Source organism: Drosophila busckii, chromosome 2L (genome assembly GCF_011750605.1).
Source record: "Drosophila busckii strain San Diego stock center, stock number 13000-0081.31 chromosome 2L, ASM1175060v1, whole genome shotgun sequence".
NCBI lineage: Eukaryota > Metazoa > Arthropoda > Insecta > Diptera > Drosophilidae > Drosophila > Drosophila busckii.
In genome coordinates this window covers 6,970,897-6,986,032 of record NC_046604.1, presented here as the reverse complement: position 1 = coordinate 6,986,032, position 15,136 = coordinate 6,970,897, and the positions used below count along the sequence as shown (strand labels likewise).

Sequence of the window (15,136 nt, the reverse complement as noted above, 5' to 3'; positions counted from 1 at the left end):
TCACTTACAGCCAGGCCAGGCCAGTCGGTCAGATTCGGAGTGAGGGGGACATGTTGGCTGGATAAACTACACAGAGAATTGGGCAGAAGCCAACTGGCCATTTTGTCAACTGCGCTTGAATTACAGCAGCCGCCGCATGTTAATATCTGCACAAAGCTGAGCTGAGCTGAGCCGAGCAGACAGTTGCACACGCAGTTGAGGCAAAGTTGAAAATAGCTTCAAGCCTTTGCGCACATTTTTGCATGCGGAACAATTTTTCTTAATGATTAAAGTATAGGCCAAGCCAAGCTACTACTGCTACTAAGACATTGAGGTAGTATGGATGTGACATTCTGTTAATAGAGTTCGTATCAACAAAATTAATGTAATTCATGGAAATAGAGCCGACAAAATTTAATCGGCTTGAAAGCGAATCGAATGCGAAATATCTGTCCCAGCAAAAAACCACGCATTAGTAATAAATAAATACAAACATCATAATCAGGGTCAAAAGTAATTGTTCAAGACCAATATGTGAGTTGTGGACAACAGATTTTCAGGTGAACAGATTAGTTCAACAACTCATCATCAATTTAAGCTTTGCTGGTCGATATACATATAAATTAAAACAATGGGACACGCTGTTGAGTTCTAAGCATTAAAACGTTGCCACTCGAATTGTTTTAAAGTTCATATTCGTATTTTGCGTTTCAAATCTAATATTAATATTTTCCGAATTCGTTGCCTAGTGGCTTATTTAGCTTAACTCGCACATTATGTTAACTCAGGCCAAGCATCACTCACTCAGCTGAGCTAACAACAATTTCCGTAGCCAATAATATGAGCAAGCATTTTGGCACAGTGTCAATTAATTTACCACATAGAGGCGCCACTCAACAACGAAACTGGCAAAATTAAGTTGCGCTAATGCAGTTGTTGCTCTTGTTGTTGTTGCTGTTGCTGTTGCTTTTGCTGCTGTTGCTGTTGACGCCTGCTCATTTGCAGTTGCTACAGCTGTTGCAGGTGTTTGGCGTTTTTGGTGTCGATGTCACTTGACGCCATCAACAGCCGCAGTCTGTTTGCGCCAGAGAGTGTTGCAGCAGCAGTAGAAGAAGAAGAAGCTAAACCAGAAGCAAGGGAGTGAGGAATGAAGAATGGAGCTTGCTCCAAAAGCAAAACTGCCAACAACCCAGCGTTTGCTATTTAGCTGATTGTGTGGTTTTAGCTTTAAACGTCTGTGCAACATACACACACATACATTCAAAATGGGGTGGACTGTACTTGAACCCGCGCTCCTTGGCGCCGCACAGCGTGTCGGCCATAAAGCGCATGCATTTAATTAATTGCACCATTTTGTCTTGCCCCTAAAGCGAATGATGGGTATTTGAAGGTGGCGAGCAGACAGTGTGGCGGTAATCGTAGACAATGTTGTCTCCTTGCCTAGAGGTTGGGCATATTGAACTGAATTTAAACAGTAGATGGAAAACTAAATAGATGCCCTCTAAGTTGATTTAATACTCTACTTTAACTCTCAGCTTAGAAAATTTATATTAAAATATATTTTTATATTCTGGCACTTCTAGTTCAATATACACTTTATATAGTTTATCATAATCAATTGACGGCTGCTAAGCTTTTCTTTTCAATTTCGCAGGCAGGCAAAAAATACAGAGCTCAACGTTTTTAATTAATATCGAGCCAGGTAAGCAGCCATCAGCTAGCAGAAGTTCTTGCCTTGCCAATTCCCTTGGCTTTTCGAGTTTGAGATTCAGTTTGAGTTTGAGCTGGCTGGTTGGCTGGTTGGCTCATCTGTTATCTGTCAGATATTTGCATAATCGTTTGTCTGTTGGTTTATCCCGTCTTTAGTTTGGCACACACTCTTTCACTTTGTGTCTGCCAATCAAAGTGGCTGCAACCAAGAGCGAAAACTATGACTGTCTTAAAAGCACTCTCAGTGGCTCTGACTTTTATTTCCTTTGCAAGAGTTTCCCTTTTTGCTTTTGCAAAGGCTTATCGACTCAAAATCGAATCAAATCAAATCAATTTGCAAGCGCCGCTCGCTCGTAATGGAGAAATATGCCAAGCAGCCAGCCCAACCAGCGAACTTGCTTCTTGTGCTTCTGCTTGAAACAAGATACAAGCCATTCCAGCTTCGGCTCCCAACTCCTGCAGGTGCACTCATAAATCTCAATTTCCAGCGCCAGCAACCAGCGCTAGCAAAAGTTTGCTCTGCACTTTTTTTTAAAGACAGAAGCCAAGCAGCTGCATTTTAAATTTAGCATTTCCACAGCAAAGCAATTACAAGCGTTGCGGGCGAACAGAAAGAAAGCGAGCGAGAGAGTGGAGCGTTGGGTCTAAAGCGTTTGCCTATTTTATCTTTATTTCGACCTAGTCTACTTTATCGCCGCACAGCCACTGCAAATATCTTTTGTTTTATTTTGTGGCAAGCGTTGCCATTTCCGCCATAAAATCGCCTCCACCAAAAACCCAAACCCAAGCCCCAATCCAACCCTTTAGCCTAAGCCACAACACCATGCCGACCAGGCAACCATAAAAAATTAACAAAAATACAAAAAAAAATATATAAATAAAAATAAAGCGGCAGACAGAGAAATATTCTAAGCTGACGGGAAGAGTGAGAAATAGCAAAGTGTATGGCTAAGGTTGGCAGCACTCAACACACGGAACATTTTGACTCAAAATTACAGCTAACTACAGATAAATAAACAAAGACAAGGAAGTACGAAAAGTAAAAATTTGATAAGAAAATTTTGAATTGGCTGCACATTTTTAATATACCTCTTATATATAGTCCAAGTGCAAAAAGTGTATAAAAAAGGGTTGTATAAAGCTTTTGCCCGCAAAAATCGTAAAAAATTAAAAGTATCTCGTAGATACAACAGTTGCACATGGCCTGTGGCCCATGGCTTCCACTTTTCGCCATCGCTACAGTGTGTGCCATAAATATTGCTCTATGGTTTCGGTCATGCAACTAATTACATTTGCATAACTGTACGCCTGCCAGGGCTGCCAGCGAGACTAACGCAAAAAATAAAGTATAGAGTATATTGTGCAAATAGATGGCAAAAGCTCGTGAAAAATGTTTCGAAAATTCAATAAGCGCTCAAAGTCTGCGAGGCGCAAATTCAAATCGGCAATCGGCAATCGAATGCTAACCAAAAGTAGATTTATTTGTCAGTAAGTAATACTGCCAGTAAATTATGCGATATCAATCGCTTCTCCTAAACGCTGCAGCTGAAACTTAAAAGTCATATATATGGCATATATATTGTTTGCTTTTCCGCTTGAATTGCAGCAAACGTTTTGATGTACGCCCCCAAGGCAATCAACACCTGGCTAGCTACCTCACACACACACACACACACAAACACGCATATATACACATATATGTAACCACAGCAGAAGATAAAAATCAACCAAAGCTGTCAATGAGTTCAGTTTTTGTACTCGCTGTCTCGCTTGCTCGCTTTCCACTTGATTTATTTAACTTTAATGAACTGCAAGCTAGCAAACAGTCAGTTATAAAAAAAAACATATAACAAATATATATATATATTTATACACATGTATGTGTCAACCACAGTCAGGCGACAAGCCAGTTAAAGCCATAAGCCAAAAGTAAGCTGCAGTTTGCCATTTTAGCTGAACATGTTAACCTCTTGTACTAACAAAAGTCAAGTCCGTTGGCAACTAATCTCAGCAACGAAACTGCACTGCAGCTCAACTAAAACTTAATAAATAGCTTAATTAGTCCATTGTATACGCATGTGTCATTATCTCTTACAGCAAACTGAAGCTACAGCTACAACTGCTGCTGACCCCATAGCGCTCATTACACATTTAAACGCTTCTATTTCGTCTCGGCACTCACCTGGCATTCAACTGCTGCTGCTGCTGCGGCTGCTGCAACTGTCTGGCATTGATTGTGCAAAAAGAGAAAAAGAATGAAATGAAATGAAATAACATGGTCAAATTATTGGCATAAAATTCGCAGCTGGCTGCTGAAATTGCGCCCGTAAAAGTATTTTAAATGTAATGGCCAGACTTGAAAGCCTTTAATTACTTGTACATGGCTCATTCCAAGTCGCTTAACAATGACGCACAAATTGTAAGCCACATAATTTGCATGTGATTTGGTTTACTGAAAGACAAATGTTTTATCTTTGCATTAGTAGTAAGGCGCCCTACATTAAGTTTACTACTAGTTCAGCCAGAAATTGTTGGGGCAAACGATCATTTTTTCTGTTATATATTAATTACTTAGCTATTTTCCTAATAATGAATAAACCTATTTGCCATTTGTCCACAGACTTTAACCTTAATCCACAGTTCACAGACTTTAATCTTCATTAAAGAAAGTTTGAATTGTTATACAAAACTATTACGCAAACTTTCATCAAACTATTCTAATTTAATGATTAAAATACAATATTCAACACAAGCTAGCTAGGCTTCAATGCTCTGAACACAATTGTCTTTTGATCAGAAGGTGTTTAGCTGAGAGCAGTCTACTAGTCACGATCAGTTTATACCTACAGTCAAAACAAAACGTTCGCCTAGCAGCGACGCTCTCGTTTGAGTGCAACAGCAATCAGCGCTGACCGATCGTTGACTACAAGCTGATAACAAAATCAATTGCTGTCGCTCACGCTCTCTGAGGGGCTTTCGCTTTGGCTCTTTGCTTCTATTCGTGCAATGTGTGGGAGGCTGGTAGATAAGGCAGCAAGCGAGACAGGTCAGTTGTGTAGGGACTGTTGGCGAGTGAACAAGCTGAACAAATAATAATAATAAATATTCCAACATAATTCCTTACAATCAAGCAATTTGTTGTATAGACTGTAAAATTACATTTTTAAAATAAGCTAGTATTAAGATAAATTACTCAATTATTTTGTTGCGCTAATGAGTGAAAAGCTGATCTGATTTAGCTTTTTACTCATAAGCGCAACAAAATAATTGAGTAATTTATCTTAATACTAGCTTATTTGAAATTTTTTAAATTTAGTGTCAATTATCATTAACACATTAGAGATTTTTGCAGTAGACAAGCATTCTATAATTAAATGAATAAGTGTCTACTTTGTATGCCGCACATCAACAATTTGACATTGGTAAATTTGTAATATATGTAAGTCCACAAGGACCATATCGCTAAATAAGAGTGGAAGACTTACGGCTAAGCCAAATGTTATTTCAGCCCAGAAATATAGAATTTATTCTTAAAAATATATTTACAGATTCTTTGCCAGCATATATGGTAATTAACAAAATTAGCTTACTGAGTAAATATTTCACTTAACCAACACCAATACTGCGATGCAAATGCAACAAGAGCAGCCGCTTGCAAATGGCAACAATAATAATGGGAGCAACGGGCGAACCGCTCGTGATAATTATGTATGAAGCAATTATTTCCCATGTGCTTGTGTGTGGGTTAAAAACAACAATTTGTAAATGTTACTCTTACTGCTGTTGTTGTCCTTTTGTTGTTGAATCGCTAATGTTGTTGCTCAAAAACAACAACAACAACAGTCAACGAGTTAAATGCCTGACTGACGTCTATAATTATAAAGCGACCATCAACAAGCACAGCAACAATAAAGACACACACACACAAATGCACATTCGAGGTAAAAACAACAATTTGTGCGAAATTCAAGTACGTGCCAGCAGCAATGAGAACAACAACAACAACACAGCAAAAAGCAAAATATTAACTGGAATAATTAAGTCTCCAGCACAAAAGTAGGCAACACCAAATGCCAGCCAAAAAATAACGTATCCTGCCTGCCTGCACGCCTACAGGGTCATACACTCACACACTCGCACACACACACAAGCACACCCACAGACAAGAGCTCCCGAACAAATTTGGTCCTGGGTGTACAAATGTTTTTATTTATAAATTGGTTTTTCGTTTTGCCATCAGTGATGCAGTTTTCAATGTTTTGCACAACTCGAAATAGGATTAAATTAAATTTGTATATACTTTGACATTTTTACAAAGAAAAACAAGTCTGCAACATAGGATTTTTAGTCATAACTCGGTCAAAAGTCATGCGATTTTTGAATGTTTTACTGTTTTATGCTCAGTTTAATTCAGATGCATCTCACGAGGCTAAAAAGTCATAAAAATCTAGCTCAATTTCGATTATAAATTTGATAATTTTTTAATTATGAATATAATCAAAATAAATGTAAATAAAATCGGCAAAGTTTGAAATTAAAAAGACACAAGTTTGCATCATTGGTATTTATTTTTTATTCCTTTTCGATGTTTTCATAAAAACTTGTATGCAAACGCATGTCTTAATTCTATTATTTATATATATGCTAAGTGCTATGATATTAGGTTTGACGCAATGATATGAATTTATTTGTATTAGTTGCATTAAATGGATTATTTAAATCTTATTTACTTACTTTCTATATGGTCATTATAGTTTAGTCAGTTCCGGTTGCCACGCTCTTTATTTTATAAATTGATAACTTCATTGTCAATGTATATTTAAAGCCGCAAAATGCAATTAATTTAATTCATTTGCAATGTGTTATTCACTTATCGCTTGAAGAAGACACTGAGCCTGGCCTTTTACAATTCATATTGTGAGCCATTTTAATAATCGCACAACATGGCGAATACGCATCCTCAACTAAGCCCGCAACACCGCTGATAAGAAGGACAAGTGCGCAAGAGAGTGAAGTAAAAAAAAAGAATGCGGTGCGTTTGTCGCTTTGTTGTTGTTACCATGTACATACAACATTGTTGGCCATGTTTATGTTCTCGTGGACACTGCCACGCCCACGCCCAGCTTGCTATCCAATTGTGCGGCTGTTTGTCCGTTTGGCTGTCGCTTGGTTCCCTGATTTCGCATGTAAATCTTTGCACATTAATCCGCCAGCCTTAACAGCAATATTTTGTTGTTGCTGCTGCTGCTTGTTGCAAAAAATGCAGTAAACACACACACACACACACACATATAGTTGAGCATATGTGCGTGCAGGCAGTGCGAAAATGAAATTTAATTTTCATATAATTTATATTTCTACACATTAAGATGCAAATTTTACGGTTTTTACATTTTTTACACGTAAGCTTGCAGTAGATTCCTCTTTTTTTTTAAGCAAACACATATTTTTTACAGCGCATAATTACAAATTGATTTTTTTAATGATAATGTAAGGAAGTTGTTTTTCTTTTTCACTCGTTTCCTGGGCTCATTAAGCTTTGGGCCGCGCGACCAGTGATTAACACAAGCTGTTGCATACCTCCAAGCAGATAACACCAGACACACACATACGCTTACACATACACACACACATACACACACACAAACACACACGCAAAGAGTGCCGGGCGCTGTTAAATGCACAAGCATGAAAATGTGCAAAAAACTTAATCAATGAATATTTTGTGATTTTGTAGACATTTTTATTTTACAATTAAGAAAAAAATTACTATTAAGAAAGAAAATTATTTAAGACTTTAAAACACAAAAGATATTTAAAGTCAACATAAAATTATAATCAAATTTAACTAAATATTTGTAAGAAAATAAGAATGAAATGATATATTATTAGTAATTATTATTAATTAATTAATAATGAATTAACTGCTTACAATCTATTAAAATAATTCGTGTTGCACTAGAATATTACTACAATAAATAAATATTTACATACAATTGTCATCTGCTCAATTTGTCAGCTCAATTGTTCAACGTCCAGCAAAGTACAAGTTTCAATTAAAAGAAATCGACTTGCGCTTTAACGATCTCAATCACATATTATGCTTTTCTATTGGTTCGAGTAAGAGTTCTAGGGTATTAGTGGTACAATGGGTATTTCGTTAACATGCTCTCCAGCCAACATTTCCACGAAACGAATACAACAAGTAGCAATTGTCTGTCGTCTGTGTGGCAAGAAGCCTTAGCTATTTCGGCTGGGCATTAAGCCCTCTTGTAATTACAGCTGCTAGCACTTGGCGAGGCGAGTGCCTAATACTCTTCTTCTTCACTTGCTTTCATCATATTTACAATGCTTTGGCTTTCGCTTTTGTTCTACGTACCGCCCACCTGGTCTGATTGCAAATATTTGCGCACTAAGTCCTCAGCTCGCGCTGCTCGCAGTCATTTCATTGTCGTAATTGTCCAAGTTACGCACATTAATGTCAGCAGCACACACACACACACACTCAAACACAAAAAAACACACACAGCCAGCATATACATATATTTACTCATTTTGTATGGCAGACGCGTCTACACTTTGAATAAAACTTGTCGAGCAGCTAAGCGTTGTACAAATATTATTCCCAGTTCTCTGTGCTGCTTTTCTTCAAGTGTATTTGGTCGCCCGCCATGTTTTGTTGTTATTCTCGCCGCCACACAGTGAGTCACAGTCACAGTCAAGTGGCTGTCTGTCTCCACTCAAGTGTCAAGCCTTGTCCCCCAAGTTCACATGGGGGCTAGTGACAGTGCGTGCGCCATTTTCATGTTCCACTTTCGCTGTCACTCTCTCCCCTTCCCTTCTTGAGTACAATTAGTTACGCACTTAAGCGAATGTATACATTGGTACATGGTTGTTCAGGGTCTGACGATTTGTGGTGGTCTAAAGTGAAATCGTAAATTTGGTTACAGCTAATACGGAAGCCAAAGCTATTATATAATAGATCTGCCTTGTTACTTGGTTAGTTATCTAATCTTAGTTAGCTTATCTGCATTTGCTTAGCCTGTGCCTTGAACTCTTGTCTCGAAAAAAATATTCTATTTAGATTGCAAAATATGAAATTCATTGCTGTTAAGGTAATTTAGTAGTGATTAACTGTCTTAATTCTTATCAGTTGCCAAAGTTATTTTTAAAACAATGACGTGCCCATATGATTATCTGAAAGTTAAACCTACTCATGCTGATAAGCGCCGCGTTATTCCAGCGCCGAAATAGCTCAGTTGGGAGAGCGTTAGACTGAAGATCTAAATGTCCCCGGTTCAATCCCGGGTTTCGGCATTGGTGGTTTTTTATTTTTTATTTTAATTTATTCAAGAGAAATGATTTACGTTTAAAATGATATAAAAAGAAACCAAACGTAAATATGGATATCTTTCGGTATTTATTTTTGGCTTTTGTTCATGTAATAAAGTTAACACATTTGTATGGCAACCTTTTTTCTTTTTTTGCGAATTTTATTTTTATACCATTTTCCGATAATGTTGTGTATGAAAACGAGTTATCGCTGGATGATTATATTAAACAGCCATTGTGAAATATAATATGCAAATGCTTAAATTAAATAATATAGCATACTTTTAAGGGTCCATTTCCGCTCTTATGCAATTCAAAACTACTGAAATTAATTTAACCAAGCTTAACCTAAGTGTACAAAAAGCCACTTACGCGCTCTCTTCTTGGTGGATGCATTTGGCACTACACTAATAAAAGCTCGCGCTCTTTGTGCGTTCTCATTAAGTTCTTCTCGCTATCACTAATCTTCTATGATTCATCTATCGCTAAGAATTATGAGGCCGAGCCTATAATTCTCTTCATCTACATTTACATTCGATCGTCGAAACTAACAAGTTGAAGTTTACTCGCTCTCTCAAGCCGGTCGTACCGTCGCTTGACATATCCATTACAGCTAGCGGCAAGTCGTTAGCTCAACAGTAGTATTTGAAGTGCGCGGGTAATATTTGACCGTTAGCATGAGATTCAATGTACAGGCCCTGGTAGAGTGAGATTGCAGTTCTTAGGAGCTGGAATCGAACGTAGTTCCGTAGCGGCGTCAGTGATGGAAAAGGATGAATGGTTACCGAATGTCAGTAAAAGACAGCTAAGCAACGTGAAGTTGGCTTCATTGAAGAATAACGATGCCATCTTGGGAGACGCTAGAACTCAGTCTCTGACTATATATATATATATATATAGATATGTTTGATTAGTTTAATTATTATTAATGTACAACTTGGCAAGCTGCCAATACGGTTCAGAAAACATATTTATAGAATATAAGAATAAAAAAGATATCATTTAAATTTAACAAAAAATGCGCATAGCAGGCTTTGATATCAAAATCTGTATTATTTTCGTATAGCCGCGCTCCAGGTCGAGATCATAGTCATTCAGATCTTGAGCCTTGTTTTGTTAACATCTAAATTTTCTATTTGTACATTTTTGTGACTGTTTTCGGGCTTGTAAGTAAAAATTATCTTGAAATATATTATTTTGTATTTGTATAATATTTTCTTTTTCAGGTTATGTCTTTTCTGTAGTAGTTGACTCTTTACTGTGTTAGTGGGCCCAGGAACCAAAAATCGGAACATTTTCTGATTATATATCACAACATCTGTGCCTGTTTCCGTGAAGAAGTATGTGGAGTATTTCCATCTATTTAATTTTAATATCTTACCATAGCTAAACCATAAACACGATGTGTTATCCATGCTACTCGTGCTGTGGCTCTTGCTGCTCCCCTTACTGCTATAGAGGCTGCTATTCGTGTTGCTCCCCTTGTTGTGGCTCGTGTTCTAATCCTTGCGGATCTTGCTGTGGCGGATGCGGCTGTGGCTCGTGTTGTTGGTAGCATCTTCAGAACGAAATCTAGGTACTAATCTTAGTACAAATAAAAACAAGTGCTTTGTAGCTTTAAACATGTGTCTAACAAATACATGCATATAAGCAAAATAATATTTTTATATGTGGGGAATTGTTGAATTGAAGCGTCCTCTAGCAACTTTAATTTAAAACATAATTTAGCACAATTCTCTAGCGGGAATGCTTATCACTTTCGCCCAAAACATTACTACTAAATACGAAACTATCGGAACATAATAATAATAATTAAAGGAAATAATATTATAAAATTAAATATATATATAATTACAAAACATAAGCATCGCTTCATGTCTTAGCAACATGAGCTTTTTTGCTACGTAACCTCAGCAAGATGACCTTGTTGCAAATAGAGCGCCACCTATTGAGAAAAGTAACTGCCCATGTTACTGCAACAAACTCATAAGCATTTACTGTTGACTAAAATTTAGTATGGCAACTGTTCAATAGATGGTGTTATTAGGTATTGCTAATACACGCGAGTTTAAATTGAGAGCACACGTTCGTTGCTCGGTAGATGGTTCTAATAGACTCTAATCAAAAACATGCAAATGAGTATGACTAATTTTAAAACACTTGTTGGTTGATGTGTAGTAATATTAGATTGTTTTGTTTATTAGTGAGCACAAGTGTAATTTTAGTATTGGAGAAAAGTACCTATTATTAGCTTTACATAAAAGAAAATCTTATAATACAAATATTTTGCACCTCATGTCAAAACATACATATGTAAAGATTTAAAAAACAAAAGTTGAAAGCGAGAGTTCTTCAAATGAATTTTTTATAATTTTGCTTCATTGGCGCTTGTTATAAATATTTCTGTGGTCGCATGCTAATTTAACCAAACCAAAGAATACAAAAATCTCTAAATCGATTTGCCAATATTGAATAGAATGTTAATACTGAAGGGGTTTGTTGGGTTTCTCCAAAAATCCAAAAATTCACCAAAAAAATATTCTAACCTAAAGCAAGGTCAGTATAATTTGCATATGCATTTGCTTTTATACGATTTTCCTCGCTCAACCCTTAAGTGCCCTCCTCCGTGCCAGACTCCAGCTCTTTAGTTATGGATATTGCCCAAGAGCAGCAGCGTCTGGAGGAGTTGATACGCCAGCATAATGCTACCATAGCTCAGCTGTAAAATTCCATACTGAGTGATCAGCAGCTTCTAAAGGACTTGTCTATTAAGTACCAAAGAGATATGCAAAGCCAGACGCTGTGGCTGCGCGGCGAGGTGGCGCGCATTGGAGATCTCATCAAGGAGCAGAGCGCGCAAGTGACAAGAATTAGCGCCTGGCAGAGTTCGGAGCGTCAGCGCCTGGAGGCTATGCTGCGTCAGCATCAGGGCAATATTAGCGAGTTGCAGCAGCAAATGGCTCAAGATCGCAACTAGGTGCAGAATCTGGCAGCCAAATATCGCGTGGGCGTCGATGAGTTGGAGAAATGGTAGCGTGAAGAGCTGCAGCGACTGCTATTCTTGGGCCAGCAGCAAATGGAGAATCAAATCAAGGACTGGCAGCAAGAAGTAAGCGGCTATTTGCGCAACTTTGTGGGCAAGAATCAGTTGACCATAGAGAAGTTCCAGAACAGCATAATGAACGCTCGTGCGCGTCTGGAGCAAATGGCCAGTACGTGCAAAGTGCGCGTCGAAGAGAAGAGTGGCTGAAGAAGGAGCTGCTGCGTCTGCAGAGCGAGGGTCTGCAGCTGGCTGAGCGCCAGCAAATGTCAACACTGTTGCAGCAAAATAAATATTCGAACGATGAGTTTGAGCGCAAGCTGCTGGCTGACCGACAGCGCCTGGAGGCTCTCTCCAAGACCTACAGCGAGCAAGTGTCCGAGATTGAGCAATGGATTCAATCCGAGGGCGATCGTCTGCAGCGTGAGGGTCAACTGCATATGGAGCAGCAGCTGAATAATTGGCAGAAGATTGAGCAGCAGCGTCTGTACGCTTTGATCAACAAGAACGTGCTCTCCATCGATGAGTTGAAGGCCAAGATCAACAAGGACCAAACCCATCTTTATAGCTTGGCTCAACAGAATCAAGTGCGCGTTGAGGAAATTGAGCAATGGATAAAACAGCAAATTCAAAAGCTACAAAACGAAGGCTTGCTGGAAATGCAGCGACTGCAGAATTGGCAGCAGGAATGGCGTGGCAATCTTACGAACATGGTGCAGGAACGCGACTACACTGTCGAGGAGTTCCACAAGTGGCTTATCGAGGATCGCGCACGCCTGCAAAGTCTCGCCATGCAGCACAATGTGCAGATCGAAGAGATCGAGCAGTTTGTCCAAAAGGAGGAGCAACGTTTCATTGGCATGGGTTTGCTCAAGCGCAGCGAGCGTCTGACCAACTGGCAGGAGGTGGAGCGTCTGCATCTAAAGAGCCTGGCCCAACAGCAGTACAAGTCCACGGAGCAGCTGGAAGCTCGCCTGCGTCAGGATCGCGAGCTGCTGGAGAAAGGATTTTAATGCCACTTGTAATTCAAAAGATGAGCTTATAAAAACAGGGCTGCAAAACATTCATCGTTCGTGATTGATATTATTGACGTTCAAATTTGCCCACTTACACTCGATTGTTTTTTTTTTTTAACTCTAATCAATTTTTTCTAAGCAGGTCATCTATTTACATGTAATGATAATTAGCCTAATTAGCTGAGCTTTTGTTTTGATAATTGAATATGTGTCTTGATTAGTTTTAATTTAATGGGCAGCCTTATTATAGTTTAATTGTTTGAAAACTAAAAGCTTGTAATAAAACATAGATTACATTTTTTAATAGAGAAGGAACGTAATATATAAAATATATATATTATATATTTCCAAATTATATTAATTAAAGCAGCACCATTTTGTGTATATTGTAAAAAATTTCCCTGCAGCGTCGAGCAGCATGAAGGGTTCCTGTCTGAGATTTTAACGTGATCAAATCCACAAACCATGTTTTTGCAGCCCTGTTGGCCATGATAATTTTTATAATTCGATGAAAATTTTTAAAACGTGGCTTACTTTGCTTATGTTGAGCGAATAGCTTTCGCTTTCATGTCAAAGATTTCAACAATTATTAAGTGTGTATAAGCTTTTGCTCTAAACATAAACATAAAATGTCAATAGTACGCGAATTTTGTTTTACCGATATGTTTAAATTCAATCGCTTAGCTTGGGATCCATTCATAGAGGACTACAACTTGAGCTTCTTTGTGACCAAGATGCTGCAGTTTCCAATGCTATCGCAGGCTGTGCTGGCGCCCAACGAGCAACTGATGGGCTATCTATTGGGCGAGTCCGATAAAGCGGCAGCTGGCGATCATCAACTGTATGGCCATGTATCTGTATTGGCTGTGGACAGTGAGTATCGACGCTTGGGTGTGGGCAGCAAGCTGCTAGAGCGATTCCATCAGCTCATGGAGCAGCAGCAAAAATGGTATGTGAGCTTGTATGTGCGTATGAATAACCGGAGTGCCATGAGACTCTATGAATCCTTGGGCTATGTCAAGTATAGTTGGCTACCCAATTTCTATCCAGATGATCATGGCTATAGTCTGCGCCTTCCACTAGCCACGGATGTGGCTGGCAAGACGCTGCAAGGACAGCAATTTATAATTAAGTTTTATTTTATTATTATGCATGTAATGTTGCTTATACGTGCCGTGCTCAAGTTTGTTTTGCGCCATTAATCAAATTACAAAGTTAGTTATCAAAGTTTAGTATTTATTTGTTAGAAAATTTATTTAGTTTGTTAGAGATGTGCTCTATACGTGAATTGCATTTGGACGACTTGTATAAATTTAATGCCTTAGTCTTTGATCCCTACACCGAGGTCTACAATCTGAGCTTCTTTCTGCGTCACTTTGCCCAGTGGCCGGAGCTTGCCTTGGCCAGCATCTCACCAGCAGGCGCGCTGGCGGGTTTCATCTTTGGCAAATGCTTGGACAGCGGTCCGGGACATCAGCAGCTGCATGGGCATGTCTGTGTGTTGACTGTACACGGCGAGTATCGTCGCCTGGGACTTGCTTCACAGCTGATGAAAAGCTTTGCCGCTCTGCTGGAGCTGCGGCAGGCTTGGTACATGGATTTGTTTCTGCGCTGCAGCAATCGTGCGGCCTATAAACTCTACTGTTCGCTTGGCTATGTGCTGCGTCGCGTGCTGCTGGAATATTATCCTGGCGATGCTATGGAGGATGCATTCGATATGCGCAAGCCCTTGTCCAGGGACAAGCAGCGGCAGTGCTTGGATTCCGTATCCATGCAGCCCGTGCATCTGCCCGCTGAGGAGGAAAGCGATAATGAATATTAGGGCGTGGCTTGGCAATTGTAGGATACGCGTGTGTTGTTTGCCTACATCTAATTAGCTCAGAGCAAAATTCAATTAATGCTAAATTTAAACAAAAATTTCCGCTGACGCACAAGCGAATTCTCCATAATTTGTAGTTTGCTCTAAAAGACTTTTTTAAAAACAAAATTGGCATGCATATAGATTAAAGCAATTGTTGCTAGTGCTATAGTCTAAATTCACTAATTTGAATTTTCTTTA

General features: G+C 38.8%; 2 protein-coding genes, 1 long non-coding RNA gene and 1 other non-coding gene across 4 annotated transcripts; all 4 read left to right on the top strand.

Moving 5' to 3' along the window:
- The first annotated feature begins 8,933 nt into the window (after nt 1-8,933).
- On the top strand, nt 8,934-9,006 carry Trnaf-gaa. The gene has a single exon. It is a non-coding gene; the product is annotated as a tRNA-Phe (tRNA).
- A 1,072-nt stretch (nt 9,007-10,078) lies between these two features.
- LOC108597496 lies at nt 10,079-10,671 on the top strand. The gene is made up of 3 exons (XR_001915082.2): nt 10,079-10,187; nt 10,248-10,361; nt 10,408-10,671. It is a non-coding gene; the product is annotated as an uncharacterized LOC108597496 (long non-coding RNA).
- Nucleotides 10,672-13,739: 3,068 nt separating this feature from the next.
- LOC108595151 (N-alpha-acetyltransferase 20) lies at nt 13,740-14,279 on the top strand. The gene has a single exon (XM_017980321.1). It carries the CDS (start codon nt 13,740-13,742, stop codon nt 14,277-14,279), a length of 540 nt encoding a protein of 179 aa, XP_017835810.1.
- A 68-nt stretch (nt 14,280-14,347) lies between these two features.
- On the top strand, nt 14,348-14,899 carry LOC108595160 (N-alpha-acetyltransferase 20). Its single transcript, XM_017980332.2, has one exon. The coding sequence runs from the start codon at nt 14,348-14,350 to the stop codon at nt 14,897-14,899; it is 552 nt and encodes a 183-aa protein (XP_017835821.2).
- Nucleotides 14,900-15,136: the final 237 nt, after the last annotated feature.